Source organism: Quercus suber, unplaced genomic scaffold (genome assembly GCF_002906115.3).
Source record: "Quercus suber isolate HL8 unplaced genomic scaffold, Cork oak 2.0 scaffold_31, whole genome shotgun sequence".
NCBI lineage: Eukaryota > Viridiplantae > Streptophyta > Magnoliopsida > Fagales > Fagaceae > Quercus > Quercus suber.
In genome coordinates, this window is record NW_027069496.1 from 382298 (window position 1) to 409482 (window position 27185).

The 27185-nt window shown below is 35.0% G+C and overlaps 1 protein-coding gene across 2 annotated transcripts in view; it reads left to right on the forward strand.

The window, feature by feature from the left end:
* LOC112034147 (uncharacterized aarF domain-containing protein kinase At1g71810, chloroplastic) overlaps window positions 1-25456 on the forward strand; it is a 28139-nt gene extending 2683 nt beyond the window's left edge. Inside the window, exons 3-21 of one of the 2 annotated variants that reach the window (XM_065770433.1) lie at window positions 1716-1754; window positions 9153-9323; window positions 9453-9605; window positions 9947-9982; window positions 10599-10642; window positions 11901-11991; window positions 14403-14444; window positions 14562-14670; window positions 17544-17658; window positions 17739-17788; window positions 17919-17997; window positions 20084-20134; window positions 20322-20463; window positions 20628-20672; window positions 21367-21471; window positions 21589-21630; window positions 23053-23235; window positions 24764-24883; window positions 25068-25456. In XM_065770433.1, the coding sequence (XP_065626505.1) occupies window positions 1716-1754; window positions 9153-9323; window positions 9453-9605; window positions 9947-9982; window positions 10599-10642; window positions 11901-11991; window positions 14403-14444; window positions 14562-14670; window positions 17544-17658; window positions 17739-17788; window positions 17919-17997; window positions 20084-20134; window positions 20322-20463; window positions 20628-20672; window positions 21367-21471; window positions 21589-21630; window positions 23053-23235; window positions 24764-24883; window positions 25068-25172 (1722 nt within the window). In that variant the 3' untranslated portion in view covers window positions 25173-25456. The remainder of the gene's footprint in view (window positions 1-1715; window positions 1755-9152; window positions 9324-9452; window positions 9606-9946; window positions 9983-10598; window positions 10643-11900; window positions 11992-14402; window positions 14445-14561; window positions 14671-17543; window positions 17659-17738; window positions 17789-17918; window positions 17998-20083; window positions 20135-20321; window positions 20464-20627; window positions 20673-21366; window positions 21472-21588; window positions 21631-23052; window positions 23236-24763; window positions 24884-25067) is intronic. The other variant, XM_065770434.1, reaches the window with a different exon arrangement.
* Window positions 25457-27185: the final 1729 nt, after the last annotated feature.

A 27185-nucleotide genomic window follows, 5' to 3' on the forward strand; every position in this document is an offset into this window, starting at 1 on the left:
TTCTTGTAATTTTTGTTCCTGATTGTTTGATCCTTTGTACACTCCCTGTGTACTAGGGTGTTCCCCTTTTTTGACATCAATAAACTTATTGCTTATCAAAAACTATTTTAAGCCTAGAACCTTTAAAGTCAAATGACTCATGTTTTCATTGGCCTCACACATTGACCACATAAAATGAATCTTGAATGGATGAAATTGCGATTTATTTTGCTATGTTATGTCATTCTCCTCCGGTAGGAGGAAAAAAAAGAACCATGGATATGAGTTTTAAAGTTTTGGAGTGTGTACAATTTCTAGCAAAGTCTTGGAAAATTTTTCAAGGAGGGTGTTTGGGAAGCATGTTGTTAGAGAATGCATTTGAAAAAAAAGGAAGCCAAATTTGGATTTAGTTCTCATTGCGAATGAAATTTGGATGATAAAATTTGTAGTGGAACCCTAAGGTGATTTGTAAACTGGATATTGAAAATGATTATGATCATGTGAAATGTGAGTACTTAATGTATGATTGGGAGGTTTGGCTTTGATGAGAAATGGAATCGGTTTTGTGTTTCTATCGTCAGATTTCATTGGCAGTTAATGGTTTTCTGGGGGGAGAGATGGTCAGGTCTTTGAGGGGATTGAACTCACTGTTTATAGACTTAAGCATGTGTGTCTGAGGTCATTATTTGTTTGGATATCTATGGAGGGCCATTGTCCATCTTATTTGTTGGATTTTTTGGATTTCCTGCATTGTTGATTGTAATTTAAGGGTATATTTTAGTACAGAGCCTGTTTATCTCAGTTCTTCCTTTCGTGTTGTTGTGAAAATAATTTAAAAGTTTTGCAGAACTTCTACTAATAAAAAATTTTAGAACTTAGTCCTTGAATTTGTATTGTAGCCAGAGATTTCTGGGAAGATGTTTCTGCCTTTATATCCTTACTCTATGCATGATTTAAAATTCCCTAATTCTTTAGAAGGCATATTCATGCTGAAGAATCTTTTCTGACCCCAAGTTGATTTTCTGTAGAAGCATTATTAGTTGCCATAACTATTGGATTTTCTAGTAATCAGGAGAATTCTTCATCAAGGGACCCAACATCTGGTGTCACAGACCTTTCAGTTACGAATCATTTTTCTATCTTCAATTTTACTAAATTCATTTACTGGAATATATATATACACACACACACAAGGAAAATATTGAAATTTTTTTTTCTCCTGGTTGTAATTTGTTGTTTGAGCAATTCATCAATTCCAGTGATCTTAAAACACCCCTAGAAATGTGTGCCTTAGTTAATATGTGATCTTCATTACGATAGTGTTAAATCATTTACCGTGGAATTTATCTCAAAGTAAACAAGGTGTATAAAGTTTTAGGGAGATAAATGATGCAGCATCTTATCTATACATTGTTGAATGTTGACAAAAATGTGGGAAAAAGAAAGAAAAGAGAGAGGGCAAAAATTATTCTCACAATCATGGGGAGGAGGCATGTTGCAATTTTTGTTCTCTTCCTAGAAAATGTTTCAATACAGATGTAATTTGATAGAGTACTGATAATATACTTTGTATATAAGTATTAACCCTTTTTGGGTTTTTATTTTCTATACTTTTACAAGAATAAAACTCATCGTTACCCATCTACTAAGATCTAAATTATCAAGCGATTGAGGTTGATCTATAATTGCTTCTTATGGTTCTCTAATAATTTATTTTGAATATTTCTGTCTTGTAGGCATATATCAAAATTGCTCAGGCTATATCTTCTAGACCTGTAAGTTGACATATGCTTCATGCAAGGACTTTCTACTATCCATATGTAGCTCTGATTTCCATACTCTCTGTTTTTATGAGAGTTCTGTTTCAATTGGCATTGGTTTCTTGTATTATTAGTTGCTATCAGTTGAGGTTCAAGTCCAAAGGCTTTTCTATTGTGATATGATAAAAGCATAAAAAGGGTGGCAACTTACTAGCAAATCTATGCTAAAACCCAATATTTATTTTTGAGTATAGGTTATCTAGAACTGTTTACCTAAAAGATAACCAACACACATCATTGGCTTGCAAGGAATCAATCAACTACTCCCTCCGTCCCATATTGTTGTTCAACTTTTAAAGGAAACATCATTTAATGCACTATCTTTCAAATAACATTCCAAATCCACCCTTCTTAATTTAAAATCTTGTGGAAGTGGGGTATTGACATTTTAAATAAAAGTTAACTTAAGAAAGTAATCAATATTGTGTTCATCGACCATTCAAACAAGACCATATTTGGGACATCTCAAAATGCAATAGAGGACCAACAATATGTGATGGAGGGAGTATTAAGTAGGACACCAAACATACCATAGAGCACCTTGTCTCATGGCATAATAAGGTGGATTGACACATACTGGAATCAATTACTCAATCAAAGCAGCATTACATTCTGCAAAACACAATTGGAGAGGGAATCAACACTGACTGGAGGTGGATTGTTATTGACCAGAAGGGAAATAACATTCAACACTGAGGGGATTGGCTCAAGAGTATTAATTAAGTAGTAGCAGCGTAAATCAGCACCCTAGAGTGAGATCTTGGCTAGCTTAGATGGTTTAAACTCAATTGGTGATTGTCTTGGGGGAAGAGTAGTCACGGTAAAGGCTCAACTGTGGACTGTGGAGTGCTTATTGAGAACTCTGTCACTTTGGTCAGGTGACCTAGTCGGTGGTTGCAATGGCAGCTGGGTTTGTCCTTGTTGATGCTGCCAATGCTTAGTCTCTAATTTTTTTCATATGGTTGTGGCTGCTAAAGTTGAATAGAATGATTAGTATGGTCAATGGGGATGGGTAATGTTGGAGTTGGTGGGGAATCCTAGCATTGGTAGCAATTGTTTTCTATTGCTTTGATACCATGACAATTAATTAAGTGTTTTATTGTACATCTATGTTTTTCTTTTTCATGATTTGAATCATGTCCGGATTGAAGGTTAACTTGAGCAAGTCAAATTTGGTCCCAGTTGGGATGTACCTAAGAGCATTCATATTAGCTGAGTGAAAATGATATATAACTCTAAATTTGCCTAAGAAACCTCAAAAGACACTCACATCAGCTTATCTGCTTATGTACCCATTGGGAAAAATAAAATTTTGCTACAGTGCCTGTCCAATTTAGGAGGCATTGTAGCTTATGCATTTCATTTTTTATTTTTATTCATTTCTTCTTTCTCACTACAGAGGCGCTTTGTCTCTCTCTCTCTGTCCCAGTCTTTGTTTTTTCTCTTCTCTCTTAGTGACTGAGGTCTCCTCTCTCACAAATCGTACAATTTTTGGATAAGACCTGAACAATTGAATGTAAGAAAGAGACCTGAAAAATGAAAACCCCTAAATTATAGTTTGCATAAAGTGAAAAAAAATCTAAAAAATTAACCACATTCAATCCCTACAAAATGAACCCTTACTCTCACTCCCACTCCCACACAGTACATACTAAACTTCTCACCTCAATCAACCTCATCTCCCTCTAAATCACTCTTTGAAACATTAACAAAAACACCCATCTCCCATAAAACAGAAAGCCACCACCATGTACTTGTCAGAGAAGCCTTACTCCATAGATTTGTACAAAGAGGAAGGTGCGTGCAACATGATGATTGAGGAGGTCTCCAATGGCAACCTGCTACCTCATCACCTTACCTCACTCTCAACCCATTCTCACTACCAGCACCAGCACCAACAGATGATCCTAAGCAATAGTAGTGGCGGCAACAAGGACCACGATGTGGAGAGGTGAGGAGGATAAGTTATTTGCTTTGTTTTGTGTAGATTGTGGTTGAGGAAGAGAGGGGTGAAATATGAAAATTAAAATTCAATAGTAGGAAATAATATTTTAATAGAATAGAGAAAGAAATAGAAAATTGGATGTAAGTGTTTTGAGAAATCGTTAACTAAAGTAGAAAAAGTAGGCTCTTATTTTAAAATAGAGTCAAAGTTTTGTGCAAACTAATGTAAATGCACTAACTTGGAGGAGTTGGTGGCTATTTTGGGATGTAAATGGTCAGCCTTTGGGGGCTAAATTCAAAGAGAAGAAAATTTGGGATCCAATTCTTGAAAAGATGGAAAAGAGGTTGGCAAGGTGGAAGCAACTTTATTTATCTAAGGGAGATAAAGTTACGCTAATTAAAAGTACTCTTTCGAACTTGTCTTCTTATTTTCTTTCTATCTTTCCTATTTTGGGTGAGTTGGCTAACCATATTGCAAAGTTATTGTGAGAGTTCTTATGGAGTGGTTTAGGTGAGGAGTCCAAGTTCCATTCGGTAAACTGGACACAAATTTGTGCATTTCTTTAGATTAGGGGTTAGGCCATTTGGAATTTGAGAAGATTAAATCTAACTTTATTATAGAAGTGGTTGTGGAGGTTTGGTCCTAAAAGAAAGCTACTCTGGAGGATGGTGATAGAGGTGGAGTATGGGAAGTGCCTTGGGGGGGGGGGGGGGGAGTTGGTGCACCAAAGTGATGTCAAGTTTTTACGGTTAGCCTTTGTAAATCCATAAGACATGATTGGTCGACTTTTTCATGGTATCTTTAGTATAAGATGGGTGATGGAACTAGAGTAAAGTTTTGGCATGACTTGTGGTGACTTATTTTTTTTAATAGGTAAGTAGTGAAATTTTATTAATCAATGAAAAATATAAACTCTAAGCTCACGATGATGAACACAAGAGATAGAGTTGATTAATACAATTATTCAGTGATTTGAGGATTGAGGCATGTTGGCCTTTGTGTAATATTTTCTCTCTCTCTCTCTCTCTCTTTTATCTCTCTTCTTCTTCTCTTTCTTAAGGTATTGTTTGTACAACCCCCAAACACCATAAAAAAACCTCTCTTTTTTCTTCTTCCTCCCAACCCCGAATCAAGCCCTTTATTTTACCTATTAAAACCCTAAATCCCCACATACTTTCTTCTACCAAATAGCCATCAAATAACTCATTAGACCACCTTTTAATTCCTAAAAAAACTCCATAACCCTTTCTTCAATGACTAAATTCTATTTACACAAATCCTCCTAATTCTTAACCCACCAAAAGCACATGTTAATAAAGTCCCCATTTATCCTACGTCACTGGTACTATCATTCTTTAATTCTTCTTCTTCTCTTTCTTAAGGTATTGTTTATACAACCCCAAACACCATAAAAAACCTCTCTTTTTTCTTCTTCCTCCCAACCCTGAATCAAGCCCTTTATTTTACCTATTAAAACCCTAAATCCCCACATACTTTCTTCTACCAAATAGCCATCAAATAACTCATTAGACCACCTTTTAATTCCTAAAAAAACTCCATAACCCTTTCTTCAATGACTAAATTCTATTTACACAAATCCTCCTAATTCTTAACCCACCAAAAGCACATGTTAATAAAGTCCCCAATTTATCCTACGTCACTGGTACTATCATTCTTTAATTTCTACTAATGCCATGTCTTTTCCCTGGAAAAGCATGTGGAGCTCAAAGGTACCAGCTAGAGTTGCTTTTTTTTTTTCCTTTTTTTTTTTTTTTTTTTTTCCTTTTTTTTTTTTTTTTTTTTTTTTTTTTTTTTTTTTTTGTACTGCTGCTTTGGAAAAATTCTGAAGTGGAAGAGACATATTATTGTGTTAGATTGGTGTTGTATGCGTAAATGTAGTGAGGAGATTGTGGATCACTTACTTATTTGTTGCCCTATAGCTACATAGTTGTGGTCTACTATGGTATATGGTTTGTTTGGAGTTCAATGGATTATGCCGCTGAGTGTTATGGATATGCTAGCTTCTTGGCAAGGTCAGTTTGGTCTTCATTGAAACGTAGCAATTTGGTAAGCTTTCCCTCATTGTTTGATGTGATTGGTGAGAACGGAATGCTAGAAGTTTTGAGGGTTGTGAACAAACTATTCTTGATCTTAAGTTTTATTAAATCTTTGTTTGATTGAGTTGATTCTCCTTTAATTTTGTCTTAGATATGATTGAACGTTGTACTTTGAGAACTTGAGTGTGTTGCACCCACAGTATACTTGGGACTACCTTCATTTATTAATAAAGTTATTTATAAAAAAAAAAGTTAGTGTAATACAAAAACATATTATTTATTTGAGATTAATTTATAAATATATTACAATTTCACTTCTACAAGTAACAATTTTCAAGCTTGATATTGAAAAGGCATATGATTATCTTTATTGCAATAGTTTACTCTATATGTTAGATTAGGTTGTGCATTTCTAGGTTTCCATTATTAGATTCTCAATACTCATCAGCGGAAGTCCATCTAGTTATTTCCCAACATGTAGAAGTTTGAGGCAATGTGACCCATTGGTACCACTTTTGTTCATTTTGATAATGGAAATTCTTAACATGATGATTGATAAGGTAATTTCTGGTACAAAGAGGTGGTGGGAAGGAATGGAGATGCGTTGCACATATACCATTTGTGGGCAATAGTAGGTTGTGCTGCCCCTCTTGGTGGTGCATGAATGCATGAGTATGCTGTGTTGGCAGCATGACAGTGGCTTTGCAAATGCCATACACTCATGGTCATGGCTTGGCTGGTTGCAGGCCATTTGTGTGTTGTAGGCAACATTTGTAGTGGGTGAGCCATGGCAACTTGAGTGGCTTGACCATGGGCAAATTCTTGAGCAGTGGGTAGGTTGTGCATGTGCAAGGAAAGGTTGGATTGCTTGAGCATGTTGACATGCTGGTTATTGTAGGAAATACGAGTTTGGGCTTTGGCTTGCTCGGCCAATTGTAGTTAGATGGCATATCTGCATATGGGTGGCGATAATGTTGTGTAGGTTTTGTAGTTTGTGTTGACTAGACTTGGAGGTGGGATTGGCATGGGCCAAGCCCTCCACATGGTGGTGTATGGACCAAGGCTGAGTTGCTAGGTATTTGCTTGGGTTGCCAAGCGTTTTTGCATAGCTTGTGGTGTGCAGGAGCACATGCACAAGCAATGGGCATGTGTAAAATAGGTGGCAGCAGCATGGCATGGTATGGCAATTACCAAGCAATTGCACGTTCAGACGACCTTTGTTGGTATGCTGGAAGCATTGAAAGGCTCCAAGACAACAAGCAATTGTGCCCTAGTGGCAGTTCTCAGATTGTGACAGCGAGTGTAGGGGTGGTTACCATGACAGTTATTCCTGCATGTGATCCTTAAAGTTAAGACTAAGTAGGGCAAACTTAGTGCCATCACAAGGCAAAAAAATTGGGTGCGAAATCTGTCCTGTGAAACCATAGGAGGTAGAATTACATTTATAAAGAGCACGCTATTGAATCTACTACCTATTTACTCTATGCCTGTGTTTACAATGCCAATCTTTGTAGCTAAAAGACTGGAGAAGATATAGAGCGTATCAGTGGAGTGGAATGACAGAGGAGAAAAAGATACACCCTGTGGATTGGCAAACAACTTGTACATCTTATATTTAGGAGGATTGGGGATTGGAAAATTGAGCACATTTAATAACGTGTTGGTGGGAAAGTGGCTATGAGTGATCAAATTTGGAAATGAATAATAGCAGTAAAATCTGGGGTTGAAGAGGGGAGTTGGACTTCACATCCACTTATAATGCATGGGGTGGGGGTTTGGAAGGCAATCAGACCATGACGGGGCTCATTTTCTCGATATGTTGCTTTTAGTGTTGGTGAAGATCTTCAAGTAAGATATTTGCATTATGAATGGTGTGTTGAGAGAGCCTTAGCATTCTTATTTCCTGACCTTTTTCACTTAACTATAAACAAGGACGCTATGGTGTCAGAATATATGGTGGTTACTGATGGTGGGGTTCATTGGAACCCAATCTTTGGGAGTCGGAGTAGTTTTTGAATTTTTTTCAAGTTGCTATATTCAATCAGAATTCATGTGGGAATGGAAGACAAAATGTATTGGAAACTAAATAAAAATGAATTTTTAGTGTTTGATCTTATTACGAGGCATTAAGAGGAACAATGGTATCGGACTTTCATTGGAAGTTGTTTTGGAGGGTGAAGGTACCTAGGAAGGTAGCTTTCTTTGTATGAATGTATTGGAATATTTTCCTTGGTGTTGTATATATAAAATAAATGGATAATATGTGTTGATCATCTGCTTTTGCATTGTTCTATTACTAGGGAATTGTGGAATTTTGTATGTAATTTTGGAGTCAAATGGGTGATGCCCAAAATAGTGAGATGATGGCTATGTAGTTGGAGATGAAGACCAAGCCCTTTTTGCAATAGAGTGTGGAATATGGTCTTTTCATGCTTGGTGTGGCTTGTTTAGATGTCAAGGAATAAGGGGACCCTAGGAAGCACGGGTGCGGATTTGGGTTCGGGTGCGGGTGTGGGTTCAGTGCCGCGACACGACAATTTTTGAAAAAGTAGAACACGGGTGTGGCAAGATATTTTTATTAATTAATTATTAAATATATTTTTATTTATATTTTCTATATATTGCTTAAACACTTTTTTTCATAAAATGGTAAACATATATCAATTTAAGAGCAATAGTATATAGATAATAAAGTGAATACATAACCATTTACATAATGTTCATAAATTAGAATACAATATTGAAAGTTTGAAACTAAAACTAAATAAAAGATAAGTTTGAAATTAACGTTTTTTTTTTAATAAGTATTTCGGCCCATATCGGGGCCTATTTTGGACCGAATCGAACTAAATCGAACTGCATTGGGCCGTGTCAGGAAAAAAAAAAAATTCGTCAAGGGATGCATGTGCAGCCCCATGTCCAGGCCGCTTGGCGTGTCCTGCCAAGTTCGACGCAGGTGCACCGACCAAAATGGTGCACCTGTGCTTCCTTGAGGGGACCTTTGAAGGGTAGGGACTATCAATTGAGAGGATGAAAACACACTTTGTGTTGGGTCTCTCTTCTTTTGGCTGTTAGGAGATATTAGTAGACCTCCAACGTTGTATGATTTCCCTGATTTGTTGTACCCTTGATTGCTAAAGGAGTGTTTGGGTAAATAGCTAATATACCCACTGTCCCTCCCTTTGTATACAGTATATTTCTTTCTTTCAAATGCAAATTGACTTGCATATGAAAAAATTGTAAGTGCTATACTTTCTATTGCACCAATGATGTGATTCTCTTTTTTGTTTTTAAATCTCTTATTTCATGATTGTCTTTAAGATGATCCTATTTCAAGATATCTTCTTGCAGGATTTGATACCACCTTCATATTTGGATGAACTCTCGCTGTTGCAAGATCGAATAAGTCCGTTTTCCACTGAAGTTGCTTTCAACACAATAGAACAAGAACTTGGTTTACCAATAGATGAAATTTTTTCTGAGATTTCACCAGAGCCTATAGCTGCAGCATCACTTGGGCAGGTTTTTATTTGTTTATGCTCATGATCTGGGACATTTTTTGTGATATCTTTCATGTAATTAAGCTTAGCTTTCTTATCTAGCCACAGAATTTAAACTTGCTTCAGTCCCTCTCTTCTCTCAAATAATTAGGTTTATCAAGCTAGGCTTCGTCGTAGTGGAGAGGTTGTTGCTGTTAAAGTTCAAAGGCCTGGAGTTCAAGCTGCCATATCCTTAGACATACTAATCTTGCGTTTTCTAGCAGGGTTACTAAGGAGAGCAGGCAAATTGAACACCGATCTTCAGGTATTCTGTAACATGTAGCTTGGGTAAAATACCTTTTATTTTTATTGGCCTGTAGATGAGGAATACCAGTTTTATATCCAATGCATTATGTGATGTTGCTGACTATTGAATGGGTCTTTTTGAGGGTTTGAACATTTCCAATGATATATGAGAGCATTTTGTACATAAAAAAGGTCATACCCAAAGTACAAGACTCCCACTTTTGCGGGGTCTAGGAGAGAAGTTGGTAGGCAGCCTTATCCCAATTTTGGAGAGTGTGATTCAAAGAGCATTTTATACATATAAATGTTTTATGTTTCCTTGTCATATTGGAACTAAGCAACTTGACCTATAATTTGCAGGCTGTTGTTGATGAATGGGCGTCAAGTCTTTTTCGGGTATGTATTGATCTTTCGTTATGACATTTTCCTTATTAAGCTAGTAGGAGTTATGACTTGGTGGAATGTTGAGTAATAAGGCTAGTCATTCAACTAAATGCTACCTTTATTGCTTAGAGTTTAACTAAGTCTACTACTATACCATAGTTAAAAAGTGCCTTGTAATACAGGAAGCTTAAAATATTAATATCAAGAAACCATGCTGCTTCCCTTAGAATACTTACAAGTACTGTTCGACTTAGATACTCATGCAAAACTAATATTATGTCATACATTTGGTTGAAGAGAGTTTTGATACATTTGCTTGCATCTTAGCATCTGAAAATATACTGCGTAGGGAACACCTTAAGTGTCATCAGATGCTTACTTTTCTAGAGGCCATTTAACTTCATTCACTTATTCTATAATTGTTATATCATCTGTTACTTGTAAAAGCAAAAAAGGGGAAAAAGAAAGAAAGAAAGAAAGAAGAAACTGGGAAATAAGTGGTTGACACTGTCGTAAATTTTCCACTGCTGGTAAAGCACATCAGAAGTTATTTCTATAAACATTTTGGTTGCATGAGCAATATTCTTAGAGCTTCAAATTGAATACAGGTAAATCACATTGAATGCAGGAGATGGATTACATAAAAGAAGCAAACAATGGTCTCAGGTTCAGGTAGGAGCATGATCTGAGTATTAGTTCTGACTGAAATTTCATGATAAAAAGTTTCCATATCTAATTTTTTTCCTGTCTACAATCTAATTTTGGATTCAATCTCTTAAAAGTAAGTTTGGTGGCATATTTAACATTTCATATAGATTAGGAATTTCATTTTACAGAGGTATCCAACAACTATTTCAATTAGTGAATAGTGATGGTAGGATCAAGCTTCCAACCTTGATAGTGCTTGGCCACACTGTTTTCTTGAATTTCACGATATGGTTAATTTTATCTAGGGCTAATTCAATTGTGTTGTAGGTAATCCCTCACACAAATCGATCATGTTGGGTTGTGAAGAATGCCAAACGACAATGTCTAGATAACTAACTGAAATAACGTTTTGGGTGATATGTTGGGTTTGGTAGGTTTCATCGGGTGCCTTGAGGTTGCTGTGATGAAGTACCACTAGTCACAGTATGAGTCGATCTAGAGTTGTGCTGGTTCATGATTGGTCAATCTGATGGGCTTTTGAGATGAGCTGGGTCAAGATGGTAATGGTGACAAAGAATTGGAGCAGAGGGGGGGAGAGAGAGATCAGACTTCATTTATTTTTAGATTTGAAATCAGAATAACTCGTTTTATGGGACTTGATGGCACAATGTGGACAGAACTAAACAGGACTAACAATATAGAGTTGAAGGACTCAATTGAAATAAATGAAACTTTAGGTAAGAAATTGAAAACAGGTCAAACTTAGAGGATGTAATTTGTAATTAAGCCTAATTTTTTTTTATTTTTTTTTATCTGGTTATTTATTTATTTATTTATTTATTTTTTTTATTTTTATTTTTTTCTGTCTGTCTGTCTTGCCTGTTGGCCTCCTTTCTGATTCCTGCCATGTTGATCTATCAATTTGAAAAGTTAATCATTCATCTAGATTGTTAGAAATTTTGTTACAAAAATTGCACCTTATTTCATTAGGGCATTTTTTTGGTACTAGACTTGTATCCTAGACTATGTTTAGGTACTTCACTTGTCAGGATGATATTCCACCTGATTAATTAATGTTGCCTGATAAAATTCTTCAAACTCTAGAGAGCACAATAATACGATTTACAGTTTAGATAGTTGTTTTCTGCTTGTACTCTCATTCGTTACCTAATATTATATGTTTTGATTGTAATTATATGCTAAGTCACATGTGTATATATATATGTGTGTGTGTGTGTATACATTCTTTTGGCTAGGTTCATGGTGATATATGCTTGAACAGACAGTTGTATGGCGGGCTACCAGATGTGCTGGTCCCAAAAATGTTTGTGGAGCACTCAACTCGTAAGGTCCTTGTTATGGAATGGGTGGAGGTATGGTTAATTTCATCTTTGTCATTTGTTACTCACTAAAAATTTATATGTACCTAATTCTTGGAATAATCCTAACTGCCAGTTCCCTGTAAAGTTAATTATTGTATTCATGTGGTGATCATGAGGCCATATCATTTACCTTGAAACTAATTAAATACCACCTTCTTCAGATATAAGTGTGTGCGCGTGTGCATGCGTGTGCTTATACACATGTAATAATTCAACTTTACAATAAAGGAGATATCTCATGTACAACAGGATGGCGAGAATCTTCTACAAAATTACATATGTTACAACGGAAACAGAGGACATCAACAAAATATACTAGCGAATTCACTTTTGTTGTACCAAAGATGTGGACCACTCAAACATTGATGTCCAATATACCGACTTAAGCTCAATTACAGAGTGGTCCATACCATTGAAAGTACAGCTATTCCTCTCCCTCCAAATAGTCCACATCAAGCAAAGAGGGCTACATTTTAAACAAAAGAACGATATCTGTCAAACCAACATCTCCAACCAAGGAATAGATCAATAACTCCCTTTATATATATATATATATATATTATGAGTTTTGATAAGATTAATAACCCTCTTAGATATCAACCAATGAACTCTAAATCTAGAAAGAAACAAAAGTCCACAGCTTGTAGGTGACTTTACAATGAAATAACAAATGATCCACCCTAACAATAACATTTGCACATACAACACTAGTCAACCAAAGGGATACCCCTTGTAATGAGATTATGCTCCTTCAAAATCTTTGCCATAATTTCTGTCTACCCAAAGAAAGCAACTTTCCTTGGAATTTTAGAGCAGCAAATAATCTTCCGTGGAAATTTCCTGACATTAGCACCTCTTAAAAATTCATAAAGAGCATGGACCACAAAGTTACCATTACTTTTTGTCGTCCACCTGAAACAATCTGAACCCACACCACTTGGATCCTTGGAATATACATACATATATAAGGGATTTGCTAACCTTCTCATGTGGAGTTTACAAGTTTCCCTAGTCTTAAGTGGACAAAGATACACCCTTAGAGCATTTGTATCAGCTCATACAAAATTCCTGTCTATTTTAGCATAAAAACTTACTTTTTCTACTTTGCATACTCACTTTTCAAAACACTCCATATCAAATTATCTATTTTACACTACATTTCATTAAAATATTAAATTTTCTTGATTTTTGTAATTGGTTCTCTTTCTTCACACACAACAACCATCATCCACGCACTTCCTTCATCCTCGAGATATGTAAAGAAAGAATATTGTAGCAAACTTGTAAATTATACAAATATACTCATTGATGTGGATCATTTTTAGGCAAAAATGTGTAAATTTTACACATTTTTCTATTATACACCCACTGATGTGAGTGCTCTTAGTTTTGGTTTTCTAGTCATTATGGAATTTCACAGTAAGTAAAGATAGTGTTAGAGTGGGTGGCTTTCCTCTGCATATATCAACTTGTACAAAATTGTTCTCCTTAATACATCTCTTTGGGCACTCCCATATAAGCTGGAACATAGATGTTCATCATGCCCAGCTTATTATACAGAATTGAAAATGATTCCTTTATGGGAATACACATGTGAGTGGTTAATATAACATAGTTGGGCCCAAACTCATAGGCTTAAGTCTTTTGCGTCAAGTGGTGTCACTATATGTTATATTAACTACTTAGTTGGTGGCTTCCCAAGGTGTTATCTCCCCAACATTCCTCTTGAGGCCTTAATAAAAATATCTCCCAACTGACCTCACAACATAGCATATTGTGCAGCAGATTTGTTTCATGATAACCACATCGTGCCCAATATGACAATCAAACCTCAATGTGTTTGATTTGCTCATCGAATACTGGGTTACTTACTTTATACATTCATGCTTGGTTATCATAAAACATCCTCATGGGCTTTTTATTACATTAGCACATCTGTTCCAAAATAAGTCAAACAGCTAATATCTTAAATGCTGTATGCCTAGATTTTGCAAGAGAAGTATCACCCGAAGGCCATTTTTTTATATGATCCTACCTTGTATTCTTAAAAAAAAAGAAAAAAAAAAAAAAAAAAAAAAAAAAAGAAAAGAAAAAAAGAGAGAGATCATTTGAAGCTGGTCACCCCTAGCTTGTGCAAATATAAATCAACATTTTACTGTACCCAAAGTTACCCTTGTATTGCATCAGAAAAAATAAACAGTGATAAAGTAACATGGTATCCTTGAGTGATAATTTCAAGGTTTCCAATAGAAATATTATGGTGACCTATGAACCAAGTGTCCCTTCAAATATCATTCACGGGGTGGTAGAAGCCATTCTTTCTTAAATGTGCTCCTATTGAACCCTTATTTATCTACTCACAAATTCTTTGCTAATGTCTTCTCTTTTCATGGTTATTGTAGGGGGAAAAGTTGTCAGAAGTGAAGGATCTTTACTTGGTTGAGGTCTTTTTTTAAATTAATTGCAAAGATGTGGTTATTTAAAAAAATCAATCTATGTAGCCTTTATTTTAATTTAGTTTTTGTAGGCAAATGAGATATCTTTTTCTTGGTGCTGAATAGGTTGGAGTCTATTGCTCATTCAATCAACTTCTGGAATATGGGTTCTATCATGCAGATCCACACCCTGGAAACCTTCTCCGCACATATGATGGTAAACTAGCATATTTGGGTATGTGTTGCAACTTTGAATACATTAGTCAATAATATTAGGCAATATATTTATAGCATAATTAATTACTGACTCGCTTTCTATTTCTTTTACACCAAGTGTCTTTTCTACTTAACATTTGATCCATTTGAAACTTTTTATATCCTTTAATTCCAAATTGAAACTAGCTTGTCATAATCAAGTTACAACCACAATATTTTTGTATGTTGCTTTGTGCATTTGGGATAACGTGGGCATATACAATAGACATGAATTTGAAGATAATTTGAGGGGTTCTTGTTGTATCTATGTGTCAATTGAGCTGTTGGCTTAATTTTCTTGCTTACAATTTAGATTTGTTTGTTACATGATCTGATTTTTTGGCAAATGGTTGGACCATTTGTATGGGCTTGCTCCTCCTTCCCTGCTGTTTTGCATTTTAAAGACTATGCTATGTACATCATTTAGCAATTATTGCATAATCATCCTAAAAATGGTTTTTCTCTCACTAGTATCTACTATCTGGCTTCAACCTCTCTAGTCTCTACTATTTCCACTCTCTTGAGACTATGCCTCTCTAGTTTGAGTGTGAGGCTAGCTACCAGCTCACCAGTCAGGGTCACAAGTCATGACTCATGAGTAACTTGAAAGTGTGAGTGAAATCCGTAGAGTGTGGGTGAGAGAATTACTGGCGTGATTTTTCAACAGTCAACAGCTGGATGGGGCAATGCAACTCGCTGGTTGCCGATCTATGGCTGTGGTGCTTCGACAATTGATGGCCTTGAGTTAAATCATGAGAGAGAGTGAGAAAGAGAGTGAGAGTAAGAGAGAGAGACAGAATTTTTTGTAGATGGTATTGACTTAAGATTGATGGTGGTGTGCTTGCCAGGTGTGAGCCGATCTTTTTTTTTCTCTGCTGTGTTCAGGATGTGTCCAGACCATATAATTATTTCTTTCTACATATGTATCTAATATTCAGGCAGGAGTGTGTGGTACCCCCCATGTGCAACAAGTGTTTGAAATGGATACCTTGCCAAAAAAGGGCGTGTTAGCAAAAAACAGGTGTTTCAGTGTTTGCTCTTATCATGATGCATTAAGATGAATTTCAATTCCACCTTCCCTGGGAAATGAGTATTGAGGGATAAGGCTCCTCCAAAGATGGCATTACAACCTCATGAAAAGAGATATGTTCACAGTTAATCAGTGCGTGATGTACAAGCAATATGAGGAGCAAGTTGATCACTTGATGTTGCATTGTTGTGAGGGAGAATATCATATGGTTTTTGCTGTTAAGTTGGTGATGCCAAATGCAATGAGAGGGGTTCTTCAAGTTAGTGATGTTGTCCTAGTCCTACTACTTTTACTACTTGGGTCTGAAATATAGTTCCATTATGCTTGATGTGGTACATTTGGAGGGAAAGGAATGGACTTTTGAAGGGCTTGAGTTGTATATTGAGTGGTTGAAATCCCAATTTGTTGGGTCTCTAATCTAATGGACGTCTCTTTCTGACTTCTTGGCTGAATATTCATTGGATGTATATGTCTATGTAACCATGTATATGGCTAAAACTTCAAAACTGATTGCAAATTAGTTGGGGGCCTGAGAGGCAGTGGTTTACCGTGTGGTCAATGTTAAGGGTTCGAGTCCACTTATCTCCAATTTGTGAACTAGCTGATACAAAGTTATATGATAGCATCAAATTTTTCTTTCAACAAGATCTTTGGCACAAGAATTGGGGTTCATCTGTGTCACCTTGACTTGGTTATGATCAAGAAAGCACGGGTGTGGCTCTAGAGCCACTGCACCCGCACCGGACTCATCTTGATGCGGCGTCCGATGCGCTGATTCTCCTCTTTTTTTTTTTTTTTTTTTTTTTTTTTTTTTCAATTCACACTGATTTGGGCCGAAACCGGCCTATTCACTCCGATTCCAGCCGAAACAGGCCGAAATGTCTGCTGGCTGCCATTCTTCTACTTCATGTGGTTTTGTGGAAAAAAAAAAAAAAAAAAAAAAAAGAGAGAGAAGGAAGAAGAAGATGAGAAGACACAAAGAAATGGTTAGAACTTAGAAGAGGTGAGGAAGAAGAATAAAGGTATATAACTAAAGAATATAAATTAAGTAGGTGAGAAAGTCATTAATTCAAGTGGGTAGGCTTGGGAATTGGAAAAGGAGTAAAGGAACCTTCTTGAAAGGTAGTTTTTTGTTTACAATTACTAAAAATATTGATTTTATTAAAAACAAATCATAAATAATTGTTTTTTAATAATAAACTCTACCCCTTTATTTGAATTTTTTATATAAAAAAATATTAAATTCACTATATAAAAATATTTTTAATAATTTACCCGCACCTTACTTTTTCAAAAATTGCAGTCCCACACCCACACCTGAATCCGGAAATGCACCTATGCTTCATACGTTATGATTTCTCTTAATTTTTTAAGAATACCATGTTGGGTTCTTCTGCTACCTGTATCAAATAGAGATCCACAAGGCCCATGATTGGGAATTGTTTGATCTTCTTTCTCCAAGGAAGAGGCAAACAGAATCAATTTATATTCAGAACAACTGTTTGTCTCTAAAAGCCTTGCAAAATCTTTAATTATAATGTTGACACAAATTCTAGGACAATGAAGTGCAATCTATGAGAATTATTGAGTTTGAATTCACTCATTGGTGATGATGGTTATAGCCTATCCATATTGCATCTCTTTTTGGCTTCGCTGAATATTCATTGGATGTGTCTGTCTATGTAACTATATATTTCTGCCTGCAATATGTTAAGTTTATACTTAATCTGGGTATGTGTTGAAAGATGACATATAATATGCAGAATTAACTTTTACCATTTGTACCAAAAAAAGGGGTTAACTTGTGATATATTTCCCACCAGATTTTGGTATGATGGGTGAATTTAAACAAGAACTTCGAGATGGATTTATTGAAGCCTGTCTCCACCTTGTGAACCGTGATTTTGATGCGTTGGCTAAAGACTTCGTCACTCTTGGGTATGATTATCTCTCTTTCTATTGGAGATTATTCTCATTGATATTGGTATTGAAGGCTGGTTTACTCTCAAACTCTACAGGCTTCTTCCGCCAACTGCAGACAAGGAAGCTGTTACAAAGGCTTTAACAGGTTTTCTCTATTTGTGTACATGAATTTAGCTGTCCTTGTAGCTGCATTTTAGGAATTTCTGGTATTTGACTTCTTCCTCTGGAGGATCATACTAATTAGTGCTGGTGTCACCTGCATTTTTAATATGTAGGTGTATTCCAGGATGCTGTTGCTAAAGGAGTACGAAATATTAGCTTTGGAGATCTTCTTGGAAATTTGGGAACAACCATGTAAGGTTCTGTCTAATTACTTTCATCTCTCTGCAAGATATACATCAACTTTACAGAAATTTAATGTGACATTGCTAATCTTTCTTGTCAATATGAATAGTGCCAAATGTTTAATGATCTGGAGCTTTTTTTTTCTTCTGTTTGATATGTTCAACAATTTTCTTTCTATTTTTATAGAAAAGTGAAAATATTAAATGAAAAAGTATTAATTACCATAAAAAGGAAGGGAAAACTTTCTTTCTTTCCTGATCAAAATCTTCTTACTAATTACCATAAAAAATTACATTCTTTCACTTTCCACAAAAAAATTAAAAAAAAAAAACTTGAAAAGATAGAAAGAAATGAAAAGCAACAGAAGAAAGAAGAAAATAAAGGCACTAGTAAAAATAACTTCTATACTAAGAAAGGAATATCCAAAAACTTTCCTATTAACAGTGTTTCATCTGGGCCAGTTAGTTAAAACCAGGACTCAGAAAGTCTGTTAGATACATATATTGAATATACTAAGAGATATGAAAAGTCCACACATATACGCAAGAACATGATACCAAGGTTTTATCTTTGGAACGTGAGCGCATGTCCTTCACATGAGCCTTGTAAATAACAGTACTGTTTACTTTTATAAAAAAAAAAATAACAGTACTAATCACGGGAAAGCATAATTCAACATGGACACATATATCCATGTAATGGGCTTCAATCAAAATCTTGGATGAATATATAATTTTATATCACTGGTATAATTTTTATATTTTTTGATATAGGGAATGGATGAGAGCTAGGGTTGTAAACGAGTTGGGTCGAGTTGAGGGTTTTGTTCATTTAATTTTATTTTGAACACGAATCAAACTCCGAACTCATCACCAAGCTATATTACTTGTTCAAACTTGATTCATTTTCTTGTTGAACAAGCTTGAACTTCTTCGAGAGCTACTTGATTAACTCTTTTTTCCCCCTATATATAGTAATCATCACAACTAAAACTGTTGACCTCTTGACAATCTATGCTAATAATTAATAGCTAAGTTATAGTTGAAAACATATTATTTGATTTAATTAGATAGAATGATTTTTGTTTATGAACTTAAAAAAATTAAATTCATTAATTTTATATTGTTAAAAATTATGTGTGTGTGTATATGTGTGTATATATATATATATATATTTTACCATTAAATGGACTATTTATAATATCAATATGTTACAAATAATAATTTGATATCTTATAAACTTATTTACAAAGTTACTCAATCCAATGTCAAGTCTATAAGTATATTTTGTACATGTATACTGTATACATATAAATATATAATATTATATATACTCAAGTCAAGTGTCATACTCATAAACTTGTTCATGAACACATTATTTTGTTTGAGCTTAACTTGTTTAATACTTGTGCCTAAACCTGGGCTTGAACTTTTTGCTACATAAACAAACATTAAAATGTTTTTTTTTTCCCAAACGGAGTCCAAGCCATTTATAAACAGCTCTGTTCATTTACAGCCCTAGTTGGAGCTCAGTTGTAAAACCTTGACTCTACTCATGCTCACTTTAGTAAGCTGAAATTCAGTCATCTGTGTGGATTCTATAGCCCCTGGTCTGCCACCTTGACAGTGCAGTCTGTGGATATGAAGGACTTAGTGCCATAATGCTTGTGAAGCCGTTATTTTCTACAATTTTCTCATGTCACAATAACCACAGTATGACAATCATATTTCAGCATGGACGAGCAGATATATAACAGACTGCCTTTGTTGTCATTAAATTTTATTCTCTCTCACACCAACTCTCAAATGGATGACTACTCTGTAAAAAATGAATGGTTCTTACCTTTAAGACAGGTTATAGAGAAGATTATTTTGGCATCACATGTTGCCTTGCTGCCAGGATGTAACAACTCAATCATGTACAAAAGAATGGGAATTATGCAAATGCATTGTATTGGTTATACCCATGAAGATTGGAAGGATCAATTGCCAAATTGAATCTTAGTTGGTTCATTCTCAAGTTATGCTGTTATCTCTTTCTTCGTGAAATTAGTCAAATGATCTTTTCCATTTTGGCTTTTTAATCTCTTTTGCAGGTATAAGTTCAAATTCCAAATACCCTCATATTTTTCTCTTGTAATTCGAAGGTAGTCATCTTCTCTTGGAAGAGATCAATAGACCTCTTTTTAACTTCTGTGCCATACTTGATACTGTTTGTGTTATTTTATATGGATCTCATATTGGAGTTGTTGAATAAAATTGGTTGGATCAATGTTGTCGAGATTACTGTCATTATTCTACTTGAAGTCTTTTATTTCTATTTCTGTCTGTCAGTCTGGCCGTATTGGAGGGAATTGCAATTAGCTCTAACCCAGATTACAAAGTTTTGGGTAGTACATACCCGTGGATTGCTAGAAAAGTACTAACTGATAGCTCACCACAGCTGAAGTCTTCTTTGCAAAATCTTCTTTATGAGGTTAAAACTGACCTTTTTTCCTATTTGTCATGTATTCATTCAATTATGGTACCTATTACATTGAAGCTATTGATGCTGTAGTATGTGCACTTAATCTCCCAGCAAAAAGACACTATACATACATAGTCAACCATAGTCTTGATCCCTAAATTGCTTCTTCTTAGGAGGGTGTTTTCAGAATTGATCGTCTAGAGTCTCTGCTAATGGAGGTTAGATTTTCTCTTCTTTTTACTAAATAACAATTACTTTCTTTACTCAAATCGCATTCTGGTCTTTTGATTAAAGCAAATGACCTTTTTGTGGTACTTTTATTGCAAATACTGTGATATGATGAAGTTCTAGATGCATTTGAGTTATATTTCCACTGACTTTGTAGCTATGCCTACACACTGACTGTTCTCAAAATTCTAAACTAGAAGATAAGTGACTGAAAGTGAACTTTTTCTTTATCAATGCCTGAACCAGTCTTGGTAACTGATGCTTGCATCCATTTTAGTGAATAAATGTGTACTTTCTTAGGATATGCATTGATAATATAGATTTTCTAGTCACATCACCTAAAAAATATTGTTCCCACAGAGCTAAAAATGTTTTCTGCTTGGTCTGCAAACAGATCAATTATATAATGTAGTGGCTCTTTTCAACCAGTCCAATCAGCTGGTTTGGTCTAGGATTTAATGTTGAACAGATTATTGATATGAAATTCAGCCTGAGTTAGATACATCCCATCTATACTAGTGGTGTTGCATGTTTTGATAATTAATATCCTAATGAATCTAACAGGTCATTAACCAGTGCTGCCCACACATAGGGGCAAAAAATTCTAAAATTTTTATTATTCTTTTCCAACTTTGATATTTTAGGCTTAATTTATGTTAGTGCCTCAAATAATTCTTGTGGCAGTCCCTCCGTGCCAGAACAGAGAAGGCATTGGTCAGAAAACCGGCAGAGGAAACTAATTCCAGGGTGGTTGTTAAGCAAGTCCTTTCTTTTACTTTAACTGAGAAGGTATTTCAAATTTCTTGTACTCTTGAAATAATCTTTTGATCTGAGCTGAGCTGAAATCATGCGAATACTACCATCTTTTTCTTTTTCTTTTTTCTAATAGTGATGAACATTTCTCAGGGTGCCTTTGTGAGGGATATACTTCTTCAAGAAATTGCTAAGGTAGGATCTTTGGACATATACATGTTATTTCTATCTATAGTAATTACAAATTGTAGCAAATTCTAATTCTCAAAGAATGTGCACATGGTAGAACCTCATGCTCTCGCACATGAGTTCCTGCTTTATATATATATATATATATTAGTAAATTGATGCAAATAATAAAACATTTGAGAAAAACATGATTAAATTCCTGAAGATTCAAAAAATTGTGGTCTAGTTTTGATGTGGGGCCTTCTTCGCACATTTTGTAGGCTACTTTGTTTATTATTGAGTCTTAGTATAAAGTTTCTTTTAGGTTAAAAAGTCATTGGTTCGGTTTTAATAAAGTTTCTGTTTTGCTAAAAATAGGGGTAGTTTGATAATTTCCAGAATTTCTGGAATGGGCTGTTATGGAAGTCCAAGAGTCTTGTTTAATGTTTTGAGTCATTTTTTCTCTATGGTTTAGAAGTTCGTAATTACTTCTCTTTATTATTAGGAATTCTAGTCCTTCTAGGATGAGTCATAAACCTTAAAGGATGAGTATTGGCAATAGCCTACAAAAAAGTCTCTATGTATTCAATAAAGGAGAGATAGTGAGATAATATTAATAAAATTCCAGCTGCTTGTTTTAAGCTTTGAGGGTGTGATTGCCTTATCCTACCTAAGTGTGAGTGCTTAAGAAAACCTAGGTGTGATTGCCCATGGTGTATCTTTCTTTGTTTTTCGTTCTATTCACTGTTTTTAACCTACCTAAACCCTTAAGTATCAAAAGAAAAAAGTTTGGTTACAAATTTGGTTATAACCAAAGGCTATAACTCCCACTAATAAAATTAACAAGACTACATATTTTGAAAATCTAACAGTTGGATTGTTGGACTGCATATTCTTTATATTCTTAACACACGTGTCAAATTTCGTGTCAATCAAAAGCTATTTACTATTTGATCCATAAACTTATTTTTTATGCATAATTTTAGAATACAAAAATTTGAAATTTAAACATTTGATAGATGACAGAGCTAGTCATCTTTGATCTTTTAGAAATTTTGCAAGTATGGAGGATATAAGAAGAAAAAGTAATTCAATGGTGGATTTATCAAAATTCACATCCAATAAAAAGATATTTTGAGTGAGTTGTAGCCTTAAACTACAACCAAGTTTGTTGCCAAACTTTATCTGTATCAAAACCTCTTCAAGAACCTTGATTTAGTGTTGAATTTCTTAAGATCCTGCATTAAAATTGATATCAGAGCCCATTAAGGTTTCTGTTGTGCATCTTACATGTTCCATGGTCGCTTTGTATCTCACATGAACTGATTAGTCATCTGCTGACCATGTACTTAACTACAGTCACTTTGAGCATATATCTTCTTAATTACAGTGCCATCTTTTAATTGTGGTTTTTTTTTTTTTTTTAAATGGTCTCTGCAATTAATACAGGGTTTGGATGCACTTGGGATAGCAACACTGGATTCTATAACTTCTACCGCTACTGCTAGTATACCTTTCATCTCTTTCTTTTCGTTCTCATCAATGACTGACGAAGACAAAGTTAACTTGAGAACCTTGCACCGCCTTATGCTGTTGGTGTCAGGACATCAACCAACTGAAAATAACAACACAGTAAGAACTTTTGTGCCTTCTACATCGCAATGCAGTTATATCATTATTAAGAGAGAGAATCAAGACTAGATTTATCTCAAATATGTATAAATTTCATTGAACCAAATCATGCATAGTTTTGTTGCTAGTGTTGGAAATGGTTCAATACAGACATGCTCATGCGCACATACATTGATGCAGCAGCCAATACATGGTTGGACAAAGCTTGCCATGTACAAGGGCCACTAATTACACAAGGAAATAAAGAAACAACCAAAATCTGCTTAAGTTGTTTCCTGCAGCCTATGTTGAAAACTTTATATCAAATTTAGATTTGTACTTGTTTTGAGGATTTTCGTAAGTCTTAAGTATCATCTAAGAATTTTTTTTTTTTTTTTTGTAATGATAGTTTCCTTGATTTGTGTAAATTATAAGCAAGTTATTAGGGATGAAAATCTTTCACTATAACATTACTTAGAAGGGAAGAAAAATGGCTGCTCTTAGATGGTAGCTGCTGTCCATTGAAGTAGCAGTAGAAGATAATTTCCTAGTCGGTTTTCATTGAAGTAGCTGGTAGCTGCTGTCCTAGTTGGTTTTCATTTAAATGTGTGATTAGCACCTTAGCAGGTAATTTCCGCTATAAAAGGATGTGACCTATAGTCTTTTGCAGGATGAGTTGAAAGGTGCACTTTTTGACTTGATGTCTTCCCTCCCCTCCCATTTTTCTCCTTTTCTATGTGATCTTCTCTTTCTGTTCTCCTACCATCTTGCTAAAATTCTCAGCTTTCTCATGCCATATTTCTCTCATAAATTCCCTTTTATACTTCCAGCTTATGCTTCTATTTCTCTTTCTAAATTCTCTCTACTTGATTCTCACCACCCTTCAGCAAGACAGCCCGACTCACTTTGATTGTAAGGTTGTCCTGTCCTGCATATCTCTCTCTCTCTCTCTCTCTCTCACACACACACACACATGTAAGGTTGTCCTGTCCTGAATATCTCTCTCTCACACACACACACACGTGTTTTTGTAACTCACAAATCCAAAGAACAAAAAACACACAAAATCTATAATTAGCATGGCATAACATATTAAAATAATTCATACAACAAAAGTATTCATGATATCTGAGACATGAACAACCTTAGAATCCAAGTGAGGTGCTGTCTTGCTAGAAAGGTGGTGAGAATCATGTATCTGTAAAAATTAAAAATAAATAAGAATAGAGAGAGAGAGAGAGAGAGAGAGAGAGAGAGAGAGAGAGTCATAGGCTGGGTATATAAATGGGAAATAATTTGACTTTGCTGGAAATCAAAAGAGGCATGTATATTGCATTTCATCATTCAAAAGCAGGTTTTTTTGAGCATACAGTAAATGAGCTGTCTTAAATAGATAGATTGCAATCCTAGCACATTGAAAAGTAAACGTACCATTTAATTTATTCTTGTCCATTTACCCAGAAATTTGACCAATTGATAATTAGGATAATGGAATGAAGATTCTATTCAATCCTTTGTCACAATTAATGTTTTTGTTTCTATTTTGTAGGGACTTGGAGGTGTTAGTCCATATAAGAGTCAAAACGTGTACCCAGAGGAAGCATCATTAGTTTTTAATCAACTTGCTTCTGTTCAAGAAATTCTACCCATCCTATCTGTTATTTCTGAGGTAAGAATCAAGCATGTGCATGCTTTAAAATATACAAACATCTCGGGTACACACATATATGTTGCACACATACATAGACCACATTTAAGCATTTCCTTCTTCCCCTTGTAATGTGCTTTCTGGATGTGGGGGCTATTCTTTGTATTTGGTAAAATCATATTTAGATATATTTATATCTTTGCAGCTCCCACCAGAATCCCAACAGCAGTTATTTAGTCTACCTGCTGATTTGGCTGGACGGTTGATTTCCCGTGTCACTGCAAGGACAATCCGAAGGATGTTTTTATGAAACATTTATGTTTTGGATATGAATTAAACCTATAATTCGTTTGAAAATATTGGGAGATTTTCTTCAGTCAACATAGATTCTTTTTCCTCTTCCTCACTGAAGTAGTGAAGTTCTCTTTGTTTTAAGTATCCTTCATACCAATCAGAAATTTTCAGCTGATTGCATTGACTAGATTGTGCTAGATTTAAATATTGTAAATTGGTTTATAGCAATTGAAAGTTCTCCTTGTAAACGCTTTAAAGAAAATATATTCTCAATTTCTTGAGCAATTACTATTCTTGCAAGCTCATTATGAGTCAATTTATCAAAAGCATTTTTGAAAATAAACTAGCTTTTAGTTTTTGTCACACATTTAACATAAATGCTACCAAAAACTATATTTTTTTAATAAATATTATGCAAATAAGCTACCGGAAACTACGAGATACCTAAATAGACATAACCTAACCTGTCTTTTATTTATTTTTATATTTTTGGAAAAAATGTAAATTGCACACTTGAATTCTGAGCAATTTTCAATTTGGTCCTTAAGTTTCACTTTGATCCAGTAAGTTTACATCAGTTACCAAGTGAATCCTTTTGTCCATTCCATTAAAATGTTTTTGTTAAAGTCATTTAAAACGATGCCAAGTTTGCTTTATTGCCCAATTTTTTATATTAAATAATTTTTATTTAATTTTCAATAAATAAAAAATATATTTTTTAATTTTCTTATTTTCTAAGAATCTGAATCACTCTTTCTTCTTGCTCTGTCTCTCTTTGGTGCATTGTTATTAAACTTAGATCAATCTGGCTGGTTAGATTGGAAATCGGGTGACCCGACACCTAGACTGCTCTGAGTATTTAAATGGACTGTTTTGCATAAGACCCGATCAAATCCAGTCAAACTCAATGGATTTGTGGTGACTTGGTTAACCCAAATGGGTTTGTGAAATTTGTAAAATTACATTTATAGGTTCACTTTATTGACTTCTTTATAATATTGTAATTTAAAGAGGTAAAAACATAAAAGAATTTTTTTAATAAAAAAAATGCACTTCTATGTTTGTCGACCTAACTCTAATACTCTCATTCTATCAAAAGACTATTACGTTATTATGAAACAATGATTTTGAATTATAAATACTAATTTAATTTAGGAATATGCCTATTTTTTTAATTTACATATTTATGTTATGATTTCTCAAACTTATTTTTGATATTAGGCCTCACCAATCTTACTTGTGGATGGTGATAGTCCAAACTATCTTCGCATGTGTAAGAGTGCCTACCCTTATTCACTTACTCTACTTGCTTGCAGGGTTATGACCATGTGTGAGTAGTGAACAAATTGTAGCGAGTCATTATCCATTATTTGGATTTTGTAACATGTCATTGGTCACCTATGTTTAATTGGTCAAGATCTAAAGATTATAAGGTCTTATAACCTTAGGTTAGTAACGACTCTGTCCTAACTATGTAGATATTTTCCGCTTAGAGCCTCATACCTCTTACGATTTTGTTCTCCCCCAAAGCACACAGTAGTGGGGGAAAATGCCTTTACACACTAAAATGAGGTCATTCCTTATAAATACATTCCTATGTGCTTCCCTAGGCGATGTGGGATTTCATGGAATGCAAGACCTCTCGTTTTGGGTCACTACAATCCACCCCCATTATGAGCACACGCGTCCTCGCGTGTGGGACCTACACTTTCGACTAGGGCATGACTCTGATACCATCTGTAACAATCCCGTCTCAACTATGTAGATATTGTCCGCTTTGGGCCTCATACCCCTCATGGTTTTAGTTTCCCCTAAAGCACACAACAATGGGGAAAATGCCTCTACACATTGAAGGGAGGTCATTCCTTATAAACACATTCCCATGTGCTTCCCTAAGCGATGTGGGATTCCATGGAATGCAAGACCCTCCTTTTTGAGTTACTACAATCCACCCTCATTATGAGCACATGTGTCCTTGCGTGTGGGACCCACACTTCCGGCTAGGGCGTGACTCTGATACCATCTGTAA